Source organism: Salmo salar, unplaced genomic scaffold (assembly GCF_905237065.1).
Source record: "Salmo salar unplaced genomic scaffold, Ssal_v3.1, whole genome shotgun sequence".
In the NCBI taxonomy this organism is placed as follows: Eukaryota; Metazoa; Chordata; class Actinopteri; order Salmoniformes; family Salmonidae; genus Salmo; species Salmo salar.
The window spans coordinates 67,501-82,583 of NW_025549351.1; the positions used below are offsets into that span (position 1 = coordinate 67,501).

The window sequence follows — 15,083 nt, forward strand, 5'->3', positions numbered from 1 at the left end:
TAAATTAAAAAACATTGACAAAAACAAAAATAGTCGTGTTTAGGCAATTCAACACCTAGCAAGAGGCTGTTGTGCTCGGGGTTTTAATAGCGCACGTGATGGTAGAGTTAGCAAAACAAATACCCAGTGGACATATGAAAATATTAATGAGGTCATTCTGCCAGGTAAGCATAGGCTACTTCGTAGTTAACATTTAATAGAGAAGGTGAGAGGGGAACTTTTAATCTACCAGAACACTTTTCATTAGCATCATCGCTAACGGCTACATTAAGTGGTAGACTCGTGCACTGCACTGCACACACACACTCACCTCTTCAGAAAGTTGCAGGAATTACAAATCACTGAAGGATTCTGTTCATGTCATGATAAACTTGGACAAAATCATTTATTTTCAATACATTTTACTTGATTCCCGAGTTCAACACATTTGTTTTATATTGTTGAAAAAAAATTGTGTTTTAACGTCTGGATTCCGCCCACGTTTTATCGTGGACAGAATGGACACCTTCTCAAGCCTATTCCCCTCCATCACTGCTGCAAATGTCCTTTTTTTCTCTCTCTCAAAGCCACAGGGTCAGATTAAAGTCTGTAAATTCTCATCTAACGTATTCTAAACCTTCACCCAGCCACGCCGATCCTTTCATCACGTCACAACAGAGCTGGAACCCTGACAGATCGATGTAACCCATCTCCTGAAGGACTACGGGTTAAATCAGGTGCTAGTGGCTTTGTTATGATATCCAGGCTTCATACAAATACCACTACGTATTGCAAGTAAAGCCCGTCGGACTTTTATAAGGTAAGTTTCTCTACTACTTCAGATCGATCTCGCTCAACAGCTGGTGCGGCAAACTTCATGTGGAGACGAGAGATTGATATGTGGGCCACTAAAATTGTAAAAAAAAATCAACAGGTTTAAAATTGAATGAAGCAACAAAAAAAATCTAAATGGTAGGCTTCCATCCTTAATTCCAGGCCATAAATCAATAGCCCACACAGACAATACATTCTGAAGGTAATGCAACACACTGTCTGAAATACAAAGTTAGCTTTGAGTAGCCTGGATGTTAGGGACTCAGAATCTATGATGTTGGAAGGTTTGTACCTGCCAAGCATTGGAAGTAGCTAACTGAGGCCTCTACCTCCATTACCTGTTAATCTGGTGTAACGCTAAATAGAACTGTTGGGAGGGCCGGGCCTCCGGGACTCAGTGGGCCTCCGGGCCTCAGTGGGCCTCCGGGACTCAGTGGGCCTCCGGGACTCAGTGGGCCTCCGGGCCTCAGTGGGCCTCAGTGGGCCTCAGTGGGCCTCAGTGGGCCTCTGTGGAGGGGGCCGGGTCATATGACCTAAAAATCATAGCTACATTTTTTCAGACTTACGGGTGATTCCCGATATACACTACCAGTGAATGAGAATGCCAAGAGTGTGCAAAGCTGTCATCAAGGCAAAGGGTGGCTACTTTGAAGAAACTAAATATATATTTTGTCATAGTTTTGATGTCTTCACTATTATTCTACAATGTAGAAAATAGTAAAAATAAAGAAAAACCCTTGAATGAGTAGGTGTCCAAACCTTTGACTGCTACGGTATATCTACACTGAACAAAAATATAAAAACACAACATGGACGATATATTGCATTAAATTGATTCCTTCAAAATGTATGTTTTTGTGCGACATTCCAAAATGCCTGTATCTGAAGAATCAAGGTTTTGTTAATCTGTCTGAGTGTTTGTCTGCTTGTTCTCATATTGTATTCTTGGTCTCATCTCCTTCGCTCCTCTGCTGGGTTCACCTCCCCATTTACACCAGAGATCTGTAGATATTGAAGAGATGCACGTCTCTGCCCTAACAATGGGAGTCGTTGACCCAAAGGAGGGAAGACGGGCAACAAGCTTAGGTCCAGAAATAAGCCTATAGAAACACACTGGGCATATTATGGACAGATTTTAGCAAGAGTAAAACCCTCTTCACACACCAAGCCCCCCCTTCACACACCAAGCCCCCCCAATCACACACCAAGCCCCCCCTTCACACACCAAGCCCCCCCCTTCACACACCAAGCCCCCCTTCACACACCAAGCCCCCCCTTCACACACCAAGCCCCCCCTCGCTCACACCAAGCCCCCCCGCCCCTCGCTCACACCAAGCCCCCCCGCCCCTCGCTCACACCAAGCCCCCCGCCCCTCGCTCACACCAAGCCCCCCCGCACCCTCGCTCACACCAAGCCCCCCTTCACACACCAAGCCCCCCCTTCACACACCAAGCCCCCCTTCACACACCAAGCCCCCCCGCCCTCGCCTCACACCAAGCCCCCGCCCCTCACCTCACACCAAGCCCCCCGCCCCTCGCCTCACACCAAGCCCCCCCTCGCCTCACACCAAGCCCCCCCTGCTTCTCACACCAAGCCCCCCCTGCTTCTCACACCAAGCCCCCCCTGCTTCTCACACCAAGCCCCCCCTCGCCTCACACCAAGCCCCCCCTCGCCTCACACCAAGCCCCCCCTGCTTCTCACACCAAGCCCCCCCCTGCTTCTCACACCAAGCCCCCCCTGCTTCTCACACCAAGCCCCCCCCTGCTTCACACACCAAGCCCCCCCTGCTTCACACACCAAGCCCCCCCCCTGCTTCACACACCAAGCCCCCCCCTGCTTCTCACACCAAGCCCCCCCTGCTTCTCACACCAAGCCCCCCCCTGTTCTCACACCAAGCCCCCCCTGCTTCACACACCAAGCCCCCCTGCTTCTCACACCAAGCCCCCCCTCACAACAAAAGCACTTTCTCCCGTGTCATTGTATACAGTGGCTGTCCACGGTTCTGAAACATCATTTTCAGTGCACTGTAGAATTGGCACCTTTCCCTATGTAGCTACGTGCATAATAACTAAATGAACCAGCATATTGAGATGGAGAACAATGAGGCAGCAGCAGAGACGAGGAAACAGCCCTTAGACAATTAGGCTAAGAAAATGGAGGAGAGAGAGGACACCCCAATTTAATTAGGTCTATAATCAATAGCCTAAGTGTTAATCTTTACTCCGCTGCTACTCTCTGTTGTCATCTATGCATAAGTCACTTTAATAACTCCAACTACATGTACATATTACCTCAACTAACCGGTGCCCCCACACATTGACTCTGTACAGGTACCCCCTGTATATAGTCTCCACATTGACTCTGTACCGGTACCCCCTGTATATAGCCTCCACATTGACTCTGTACCGGTACCCCCTGTATATAGTCTCCACATTGACTCTGTACCGGTACCCCCTGTATATATCCTCCCCATTGACTCTGTACCGTAACACCCTGTATATAGCCTCCACATTGACTCTGTACCGGTACCCCCTGTATATAGCCTCCACATTGACTCTGTACCGTAATACCCTGTATATAGCCTCCACATTGACTCTGTACCGTAATACCCTGTATATAGCCTCCACATTGACTCTGTACCGGTACCCCCTGTATATAGCCTCCACATTGACTGTGTACCGTAACACCCTGTATATAGCCTCCACATTGACTCTGTACCGGTACCCCCTGTATATAGCCTCCACATTGACTCTGTACCGGTACCCCCTGTATATAGCCTCCACATTGACTCTGTACCGGTACCCCCTGTATATATCCTCCCCATTGACTCTGTACCGTAATACCCTGTATATAGCCTCCACATTGACTCTGTACCGGTACCCCCTGTATATAGCCTCCACATTGACTCTGTACCGTAATACCCTGTATATAGCCTCCACATTGACTCTGTACCGGTACCCCCTGTATATAGCCTCCACATTGACTCTGTACCGTAATACCCTGTATATAGCCTCCACATTGTACCGTAACACCCTGTATATAGTCTCACTGTTGTTATTTTACTGCTGCTCTTTAATTACTTGTTACTTTTATCTCTTATTCTTATCAATATTAGTTTTAACTGCATTGTTGGTTAGGTGCTCATCAGTAAGCATTTCACTGTAACCTGTTGTATTCGCTGCACGTCACTAATAACATTAGATTTGAATTGCGCCTGGCTTTATAAAATCACTTCTGTTGCCTGTTTGTTTAACCTGTTAGGGCTAGGGGGCAGTATTGACACAGCCGGATAAAAAACGTACCCGATTTAATCTGGTTACTACTCCTGCCCAGTAACTAGAATATGCATATAATTATTGGCTTTGGATAGAAAACACCCTAAAGTTTCTAAAACTGTTTGAATGGTGTCTGAGTATAACAGAACTCATATGGCAGGCCAAAACCTGAGAAGATTCCATGCAGGAAGTGGCCTGTCTGACAAATTGTGTTTCATCTTGGCTCTTTTTATTGAAGACTGAGGATCTTTGCAATAACGTGACACTTCCTACGGCTCCCATAGGCTCTCAGAGCCCGGGAAAAAGCTGAACGATATCGAGGCAGCCTCTGGCTGAAACACATTATCGCTTTTGGCAAGTGGCCGATCAGAGGACAATGGGCTTAGGCGCGTGCCCGAGTCGACCGAATGCTTTATTTTATTTCGTCTGTTTACCTAAACGCAGATTCCCGGTCGGAATATTATCGCTTTTTTATGAGAAAAATGGCATAAAAATTGATTTTAAACAGCGGTTGACATGCTTCGAAGTACGGTAATGGAATATTTAGATTTTTTTGTCACGAATTGCGCCATGCTCGTCACCCTTATTTACCCTTTCGGATAGTGTCTTGAACGCATCGAACAAAACGCCGCTGTTTGAATATAACTATGGATTATTTTGAACCAAACCAACATTTGTTATTGAAGTAGAAGTCCTGGGAGTGCATTCTGACGAAGACAGCAAAGGTAATAACATTTTTCTTATAGTAAATCTGACTTTGATGAGTGCTAAACTTGCTGGGTGTCTAAATAGCTAGCCCTGTGATGCCGGGCTATCTACTGAGAATATTGCAAAATGTGCTTTCACCGAAAAGCTATTTTAAAAATCGGACATATCGAGTGCATAGAGGAGTTCTGTATCTATAATTCTTTAAATAATTGTTATGCTTTTTGTGAACGTTTATCGTGAGTAATTTAGTAAATTCACCGGCAGTGTTCGGTGGGAATGCTAGTCACATGCTAATGTAAAAGCTGTTTTTTGATATAAATATGAACTTGATTGAACAAAACATGCATGTATTGTATAACATAATGTCCTAGGGTTGTCATCTGATGAAGATCATCAAAGGTTAGTGCTGCATTTAGCTGTGGTTTGGGTTTATGTGACATTATATGCTAGCTTGAAAAATGGGTGTCTGATTATTTCTGGCTGGGTACTCTGCTGACATAATCTAATGTTTTGCTTTCGTTGTAAAGCCTTTCTGAAATCGGGCAGTGTGGTTAGATTAACGAGAGTCTTGTCTTTAAAATGGTGTAAAATAGTCATATGTTTGAAAAATTGAAGTTTTTGCATTTTTGAGGAATTTGAATAACGCGCCACGGGATTACACTGGCTGTTGAGTAGCCCTTAGAGGTTAACAGCCTACGAGCACCAAGCATCAAACAACGGAAAAATATCAGCTAAAACAAGATTCTGCCGTTTTTAATCTAAGTATAATTTTTAATATAATGTATAATTCTCTGGGTTAGAACAGAATGGTATTACTTTATTTACAATTTATTTAGTTATTTTTTTACACTGTTGCAAACAAGCAGAAAAATAATATTCCAATATAGAGGATACTGTATCAACCAATCACTGATCCGAGTCAGTAAAGAGAGCCCAACTTCCCATCACTCCTCTGCGTACTTTGTCAGACCTCCCCCTCTACACGTTTCATGTAGATGACCTATGTTGACATAGAAACGGTGAATATAACCGAAAAAAAGTTAGTCCTTTGTATCCCTGCTCTAGTTTGGAGAATCCCCGTGCTCTTCTTCAAAATGTTCTCTCTCTCTCTCTCTCTCATTGCATAACAACAGGACTTCCTGGTTTCTGTTTGCGAGCCAGCCTCTCTCTACATCTCTGGAGTTAACGTGATGCAATGGAATAGCAAATAGCTAGCTGTCTCCAAGTACTCAGAGCTGGTGAATAGTTTAGCTACACTAGGAATAACTGTCCTTCACAATGATCAAAACTGTCCTTTAGAAAAATTCAGATTTTGTTTTGTATTTCAAAAGACAAAAAAACACAGGCTTGCATCCCAGATAACACTCTATTCCCTATATAGCGAACTACTTTCGTCCATGGGACACTGTGCACTACATTAGGGAATAGGGTGCCATTTGAGATGCGGCCCAGCCAATAATATCCCAAAATGAGTCCATATTTCTTCATAACAATCTCCTTGGATCTAAACAGCCAAGCACTCAACCGTACACAGTAGACTCTTATTGAACCCTAGTCCTCTAGTCTGGCTGTTGATTTAATGAGGATGATCAAATCGTGTTCTAGCAGCAGCTGCTCAGTCAAGTTCCTCTCCTCTCCTCTGATGGAACGTGAAGAAGCGTAAAAAACTAATTCTGTATTTTTCTACTGCAGATTGATTAGGAGATTTTATTACCAGTAAAACAATTTCGCCCTCTGTTGGCAAAACAGAGGTAGTGCAGGAGAAAAGGTCAATGTAGCCTCAATGTAAATCTGTTATTTCTGGTTTTCCAGTTCATTTGTGAGCTTTTTTTTGTTTGTTTGAGTAATGTGTGTTTTGTACTGTGGACACAGCAGGGGCTACTCCTGGCTCTGACTGTCAGTCGTGTGTTTTGTACTGTGGACACAGCAGGGGCTACTCCTGGCTCTGACTGTCAGTCGTGTGTTTTGTACTGTGGACACAGCAGGGGCCACTTCTGGCTCCGACTGTCAGTCGTGTGTTTTGTACTGTGGACACAGCAGGGGCTACTTCTGGCTCTGACTGTCAGTCGTGTGTTTTGTACTGTGGACACAGCAGGGGCCACTTCTGGCTCCGACTGTCAGTCGTGTGTTTTGTACTGTGGACACAGCAGGGGCTACTTCTGGCTCTGACTGTCAGTCGTGTGTTTTGTACTGTGGACACAGCAGGGGCTACTCCTGGCTCTGACTGTCAGTCGTGTGTTTTGTACTGTGGACACAGCAGGGGCTACTCCTGGCTCTGACTGTCAGTCGTGTGTTTTGTACTGTGGACACAGCAGGGGCTACTTCTGGCTCTGACTGTCAGTCGTGTGTTTTGTACTGTGGACACAGCAGGGGCCACTTCTGGCTGACTGTCAGTCGTGTGTTTTGTACTGTGGACACAGCAGGGGCTACTTCTGGCTCTGACTGTCAGTCGTGTGTTTTGTACTGTGGACACAGCAGGGGCCACTCCTGGCTCTGACTGTCAGTCGTGTGTTTTGTACTGTGGACACAGCAGGGGCTACTCCTGGCTCTGACTGTCAGTCGTGTGTTTTGTACTGTGGACACAGCAGGGGCCACTTCTGGCTCTGACTGTCAGTCGTGTGTTTTGTACTGTGGACACAGCAGGGGCCACTTCTGGCTCTGACTGTCAGTCGTGTGTTTTGTGTGACGGCTGAACATGAATGTGTCTCAAATTGACAGACATGGCAACATCTCTCTTAACTACGCACGTGTTTCCAGTTATTGCATTTACATTTACATTTTAGTCATTTAGCAGAAGCTCTTATCCAGAGCGACTTACAGTAGTGAATGCATACATTTCAATTAATTTCATAATTATAATTATTATTTATTTTTTCATAGTGGCCCCCCGTGGGAATTGAACCCACAACCCTGGCGTTGGAAACACCATGCTCTACCAACTGAGCCACAGGGAGCTACAGACTAACTACCAGTGCTGTAAAGTACTTACATTTTATAGGGGGGTATCTGTACTTTACTATTTATATTTTTGACAACTTTTACTCCACTACTTTCTTAAAGAAAATAATGTACTTTTTACTCCATACATTTTCCCTGACACCCAAAAGTACCTGTTTAGCAGGACAGCAAAATGGTCTAATTCACACACTTGTCAAGAGAACATCCCTGGTCATCCCTGCTGCCTCTGATCTGGAGGACTCACTAAACAGAGAACATCCCTGGTCATCCCTACTGCCTCTGATCTGGAGGACTCACTAAACAGAGAACATCTCTGGTCATCCCTACTGCCTCTGATCTGGAGGACTCACTAAACAGAGAACATCCCTGGTCGTCCCTACTGCCTCTGATCTGGAGGACTCACTAAACAGAGAACATCCCTGGTCGTCCCTACTGCCTCTGATCTGGAGGACTCACTAAACAGAGAACATCCCTGGTCATCCCTACTGCCTCTGATCTGGAGGACTCACTAAACAGAGAACATCCCTGGTCATCCCTACTGCCTCTGATCTGGTGGACTCACTAAACACAGAACATCCCTGGTCATCCCTACTGCCTCTGATCTGGAGGACTCACTAAACAGAGAACATCCCTGGTCATCCCTACTGCCTCTGATCTGGAGGACTCACTAAACAGAGAACATCCCTGGTCCATCCCTACTGCCTCTGATCTGGAGGACTCACTAAACAGAGAACATCCCTGGTCATCCCTACTGCCTCTGATCTGGAGGACTCACTAAACAGAGAACATCCCTGGTCATCCCTACTGCCTCTGATCTGGAGGACTCACTAAACAGAGAACATCCCTGGTCCATCCCTACTGCCTCTGATCTGGTGGACTCACTAAACAGAGAACATCCCTGGTCATCCCTACTGCCTCTGATCTGGAGGACTCACTAAACAGAGAACATCCCTGGTCATCCCTACTGCCTCTGATCTGGAGGACTCACTAAACAGAGAACATCCCTGGTCCATCCCTACTGCCTCTGATCTGGTGGACTCACTAAACAGAGAACATCCCTGGTCATCCCTACTGCCTCTGATCTGGAGGACTCACTAAACAGAGAACATCCCTGGTCATCCCTACTGCCTCTGATCTGGAGGACTCACTAAACAGAGAACATCCCTGGTCCTCCCTACTGCCTCTGATCTGGAGGACTCACTAAACAGAGAACATCCCTGGTCATCCCTACTGCCTCTGATCTGGAGGACTCACTAAACAGAGAACATCCCTGGTCCATCCCTACTGCCTCTGATCTGGAGGACTCACCAAACAGAGAACATCCCTGGTCATCCCTACTGCCTCTGATCTGGAGGACTCACTAAACAGAGAACATCCCTGGTCATCCCTACTGCCTCTGATCTGGAGGACTTACTAAACAGAGAACATCCCTGGTCATCCCTACTGCCTCTGATCTGGAGGACTCACTAAACAGAGAACATCCCTGGTCATCCCTACTGCCTCTGATCTGGAGGACTCACTAAACAGAGAACATCCCTGGTCATCCCTACTGCCTCTGATCTGGAGGACTCACTAAACAGAGAACATCCCTGGTCCATCCCTACTGCCTCTGATCTGGTGGACTCACTAAACAGAGAACATCCCTGGTCATCCCTACTGCCTCTGATCTGGAGGACTCACTAAACAGAGAACATCCCTGGTCATCCCTACTGCCTCTGATCTGGAGGACTCACTAAACACAAATGCTTTGTTTGTAAATTGTCTGAGTGTTTAACTGTGACCCTGGCTATCCGTAAATGTAAATGTAAAAAAATCTGGTCTGGTTTGCTTAATATAAGACATTTTACATGTATACTTTTACTTTTGATACTTAAGTACATTTTAAACCAAATACTTTTAGATTTTTACTCTAGTAGTATTTTACTTGAGTAATTTTCTTTTAAAAGGTGTCTACATTCACTCAGGTATGAAAACGGGGTATTTTTGTCCACAGCTGTTAACTACATAGTTTGAGATGGATATTCTGCCATATGGAGGGAGTGACGTCACTACCATTTACTAGAAGGGGGGAAAAAATGGCTTTTAGTTTAGTTTATTAATTCGACCATTAAAAAAAAAACTAACAAAAACAAGCACACATAAAACTTAAAAGCCATACATGCACATGAATAAAATCACTGAGGATAACACACAAAGTCTGGGACTTGTTTCCATTGTGGTCCTCTTGAGACAAGATGAAACTCAGTATGGCAGTACTAACCACCATAACGTTATAATTTATGATTTATTTCTTTATTTTAGCAACAAGACCGCGGTCACCGTCTGGTCATCGGGGTTTTGTTCTCACAACAACTAAAATGTACAGACAGCGATACTATCCAACCACATTGAACAGTTATAACACATTCCCTACATCCCGCTTGTGTCCGCCATGATGCTAAAGCTAGCTAGCCTAGCCACACTTTCAACCCAGCCTTTCCCGTCCCACAGCCTCCAAAACCCGGGAACAAATAACCTCGTAGTTAATAACTCACCAGCCCCTCGATCTGAATTTGCTTCACGGGCGAATCTAAAGTTGCTCCCGGAGACGTGGAAGCCATCGGGGCGGTTGGTGTCGACGTTGATTCCTTGCGAGTAGCCATTCTGAAACACGCGAAAAGAGGGAGGAAAGAGAGGGTGGGACATAGTGCACCGGCTTTCTACGCTTGGGGTAAAATGACTACATAATAAATAGTTCCGAGTGTGAGAGACATTATTCAGAGACTAGATACAGTCATATCTACATACAGTATGTTCAAGATAGACAAAAAAAACACGATGTCATTGCTGCCGTCACATAATTCATTTCATGAGGAAAAGATCTTCAACCTCTCTGCTTTCTAAACTTTTTAACAGTAAGTTGTTTTGTGCCGGCCCTATCCTTTTGGGGCCCAAAGCAAAATTTTGTTTCCCCCACCACCTTGATATTATTTTTTTAGCAGCCCCCCCCTCTTGACAGCGGATAGGAAAAAAATACATTTTAGAGTTAATTTCCTGCAATTGTACACATTTTGCCATGGGGCATAGAGAAAATGTTGCCATTTTAAATGTAAGTTTTTTTTATTTAACTAGGCAAGTCATTTAAGAACAAATTCTTATTTACAATGACTGCCTACCCCGGACGACGCTGGGCCAATTGTGCTCCACCTTTAGGACTCCCAATCACGGCTGGATGTGATTCAGCCTGGATTCGAACCAGGGACTGTAGTGACGTCTCTTGCACTGAGATGCAGTGCCTTAGACACTGCATAATAATGGCTGAGAAGGATAATGGCGCCAAAGGAGATGGTTGCCGTTTTACGATCCAGTAACCAATTGTGCAGTTGTGTATGTTTATTTGCTTTATTTGTAACTTATTTTGTACATAATGTTTCTGACGGACGCCGGACATCCCCGTCATTCGCAGGAGGAAAAGACGGAGATATCGTGGACGACGGTCCGGGTGCCTTGTAAGGATCCGTTGCAGAGAGAGTAATCTACATTTACCATCGATCCTATTAGCCAACGTACAATCAATCGATAATAAAAATAGACGAGCGCGTATATCCTACCAACGGGACGTTAAAAACTGTAACATCTTATGTTTCACAGAGTCGTGGTTGAACAACAACATGATTAACAGCTTTTTCGTCGGGATAGAACAGCTGCCTCTGGTAAGACAAGAGGTGACGGCCTAATGTATATTTGTAAGCAACATCTGGTGCACGAAATCTTAGGAAGTCTCGAGGTTCTGAGGTAGAGTATCTCATGATAAGCTGTAGACCAAACTATTTACCAAGAGAGTTTACATCTATATTTTTTGTAGATTCCTTAATACCACCGCAGACCGATGCTGGCACTAAGACCGCACTCAGCCAGCTGTATACGGCCATAAGCAAACAGGAAAACGCTCATCCAGAGGCGGAGCTCCTAGTGGCCGGGGACTTTAATGCAGGGAAACTCAAATCCGTTTCACCTCATCTCTTCCAGCATGTTAAATCTGCCACCAGAGGGAAAACAACTCTAGACCACCTTTACTCCACAAACACGAGACGCTTACAAAGCTCTCCCTCGTCCTCAATTTGGCAAATCTGACCATAATTCTATCCTACTGATTCCTGCTTACAAGCAAAAACTAAAGCAGAAAGCACCAGTGACTCGGTCAATAAGAAAGTGGTCAGATGAAGCAGATGCTACGCTACAGGACTGTTTTGCTAGCACAGACTGGAATATGTTCCGGGATTCTTCAGTCACTGGCTTCATCAATAAGTGCATCGATGACATCATCCCCACAGTGACCGTACGTACATACCCCAACCAGAAGCCATGGATTACAGGCAACATCCGCACTGAGCTAAAATGTAGAGCTGCCGCTTTCAAGGAGCGGGACTCTAACCCGGACGCTTCTAAGAAATCCCACTATACCCTCTGACGAACCATCAAACAGGCAAAGCGTCAGTACAGGACTAAGATCAAATCAAATTAGACCTGCTCCGACACTCGTCGCATATGGCAGGGTTTGCAAACTATTACAGACTACAAAGGGAAGAACAGCCGCGAGCTGCCCAGTGACACAAACCTACCAGATGAGCTAAATTATTTCTATGCTCGCTTCGAGGCAAGTAACACTGAAACATGCATGAGAGCACCAGCTGTTCCGGACGACTGTGTGATCACGCTCTCCGTAGCCGATAAGAGTAAGACCTTTAAACAGGTCAACATACACAAGGCTGCGGGGCCAGACGGATTACCAGGATGTGTACTCCGAGCATGTGCTGACCAACTGGCAAGTGTCTTCACTGACATTTTAAACCTCTCCCTGACTGAGTCTGTAATACCAACATGTTTCAAGCAGACCACCATAGTCCCTGTGCCCAAGAACACTAAGGTAACGTGCCACAGTAACACAAATCTAAAGTAAAGGAATGGAATTAAGAATATATACTGCTCAAAAAATAAAGGGAACACTAAAATAACACATCCTAGATCGGAATGAATGAAATAATCTTATTAAATACTTTTTTCTTTGCATAGTTGAATGTGCTGACAACAAAATCACACAAAAATAATCAATGGCAATCCAATTTATCAACCCATGGAGGTCTGAATTTGGAGTCACACTCAAAATTAAAGTGGAAAACCACACTACAGGCTAATCCAACTTTGATGTAATGTCCTTAAAACAAGTCAAAGTGAGGCTCAGTAGTGTGTGTGGCCTCCACGTGCCTGTATGACCTCCCTACAACGCCTGGGCATGCTCCTGATGAGGTGGCGGATGGTCTCCTGAGGGATCTCCTCCCAGACCTGGACTAAAGCATCCGCCAACTCCTGGACAGTCTGTGGTGCAATGTGGCGTTGGTGGATGGAGCGAGACATGACGTCCCAGATGTGCTCAATTGGATTCAGGTCTGGGGAACGGGCGGGCCAGTCCATAGCATCAATGCCTTCCTCTTGCAGGAACTGCTGACACACTCCAGCCACATGAGGTCTAGCATTGTCTTGCATTAGGAGGAACCCAGGTCCAACCGCACCAGCATATGGTCTCACAAGGGGTCTGAGGATCTCATCTCGGTACCTAATGGCAGTCAGGATACCTCTGGCGAGCACATGGAGGGCTGTGCGGCCCCCAAAGAAATGCCACCCCACACCATGACTGACCCACCGCCAAACCGGTCATGCTGGAGGATGTTGCAGGCAGCAGAACGTTCTCCACGGGCGTCTCCAGACTCTGTCACGTCTGTCACGTGCTCAGTGTGAACCTGCTTTCATCTGTGAAGAGCACAGGGCGCCAGTGGCGAATTTGCCAATCTTGGTGTTCTCTGGCAAATGCCAAACGTCCTGTACGGTGTTGGGCTGTAAGCACAACCCCCACCTGTGGACTTCGGGCCCTCATACCACCCTCATGGAGTCTGTTTCTGACCGTTTGAGCAGACACATGCACATTTGTGGCCTGCTGGAGGTCATTTTGCAGGGCTCTGGCAGTGCTTCTCCTGCTCCTCCTTGCACAAAGGCGGAGGTAGCGGTCCTGCTGCTGTGTTGTTGCCCTCCTACAGCCTCCTCCAGGTCTCTTGATGTACTGGCCTGTCTCCTGGTAGCGCCTCCATGCTCTGGACACTAGGCTGACAGACACTGCAAACCTTCTTGCCACAGCTCGCATTGATGTGCCATCCTGGATGAGCTGCACTACCTGAGCCACTTGTGTGGGTTGTAGACTCCGTCTCATGCTACCACTAGAGTGAAAGCACCGCCAGCATTCAAAAGTGACCAAAACATCAGCCAGGAAGCATAGGAACTGAGAAGTGGTCTGTGGTCCCCACCTGCAGACCACTCCTTTATTGGGGGTGTCTTGCTAATTGCCTATAATTTCCACCCGTTGTCTATTCCATTTGCACAACAGCATGTGAAATGTATTGTCAATCAGTGTTGCTTCCTAAGTGGACAGTTTGATTTCACAGAAGTGTGATTGACTTGGAGTTACATTGTGTTGTTTAAGTGTTCCCTTTATTTTTTTGAGCAGTGTATAAATATTTGGACCGAACAATGTCGGAGCGGCATAGACTAAAATACAGTAGAATAGAATACAGTATATAGACATGAGATGAGTAATGCAAATTATGTAAACATTATTAAAGTGTTTTTCAGTCTCTCGGTCCCAGCTTTGATACACCTGTACTGACCTCGCCTTCTGGATGATAGCAGGGTGAGCAGGCTGTGGCTCGGGTGGTGATGATACACCTGTACTGACCTCGCCTTCTGGATGATAGCAGGGTGAGCAGGCAGTGGCTCGGGTGGTTGTTGTCCTTGATCTTTTTGGCTTTCCTGTGACATCGGGTGCTGTAGGTGTCCTGGAGGGCAGGTAGTTTGCCAACAGTGATGCGTTGGGCAGACCGCACCACCCTCCGTACCAGGCGGGTGATACAGCCCGACAGGATGCTCTCAATTGTGCGTCTGTAAAAGTTTGTGAGGGTTTTATGTGCCAAGCAAAATTTCCTCAGCCTCCTGAGGTTGAAGAGACGCTGTTGCACCTTCTTCACCAGTTTTTTATTTTTATTTAACTTGGCAAGTCAGTAAAGGACAAATTCTTATTTACAATGACGGCCTACCCGGGCCAATTGTGCGCTGCCCTATGAGACTCCCAATCACGGCCGGTTGTGATACAGCCTGGAATCGAACCAGGGTCTGTAGTGACGCCTCTTTCAATGAGATGCAGTGCCTAAGACCGCTGCGCCACTCGGGAGAGGACCATTTGTCAGTGATCTGTACGCCGAGGAACTTGAAGCTTTCCACCTTCTCCACTGCGGACCCGTCGAT

At 45.9% G+C, this 15,083-nt stretch overlaps 1 protein-coding gene and 1 non-coding gene across 2 annotated transcripts in view; both read right to left on the reverse strand.

Annotated features, from left to right (window-relative positions):
* Positions 1–10,474, reverse strand: part of LOC123736401 (eukaryotic translation initiation factor 3 subunit H-like) — a 69,539-nt gene extending 59,065 nt beyond the window's left edge. Inside the window, exon 1 of the mRNA XM_045713184.1 lies at positions 10,289–10,474. Coding sequence (XP_045569140.1) covers positions 10,289–10,396 — 108 coding nt within the window. The 5' untranslated portion in view covers positions 10,397–10,474. The remainder of the gene's footprint in view (positions 1–10,288) is intronic.
* trnag-ucc (transfer RNA glycine (anticodon UCC)) lies at positions 7,678–7,751 on the reverse strand. The gene has a single exon. It is a non-coding gene; the product is annotated as a tRNA-Gly (tRNA).
* Positions 10,475–15,083: the final 4,609 nt, after the last annotated feature.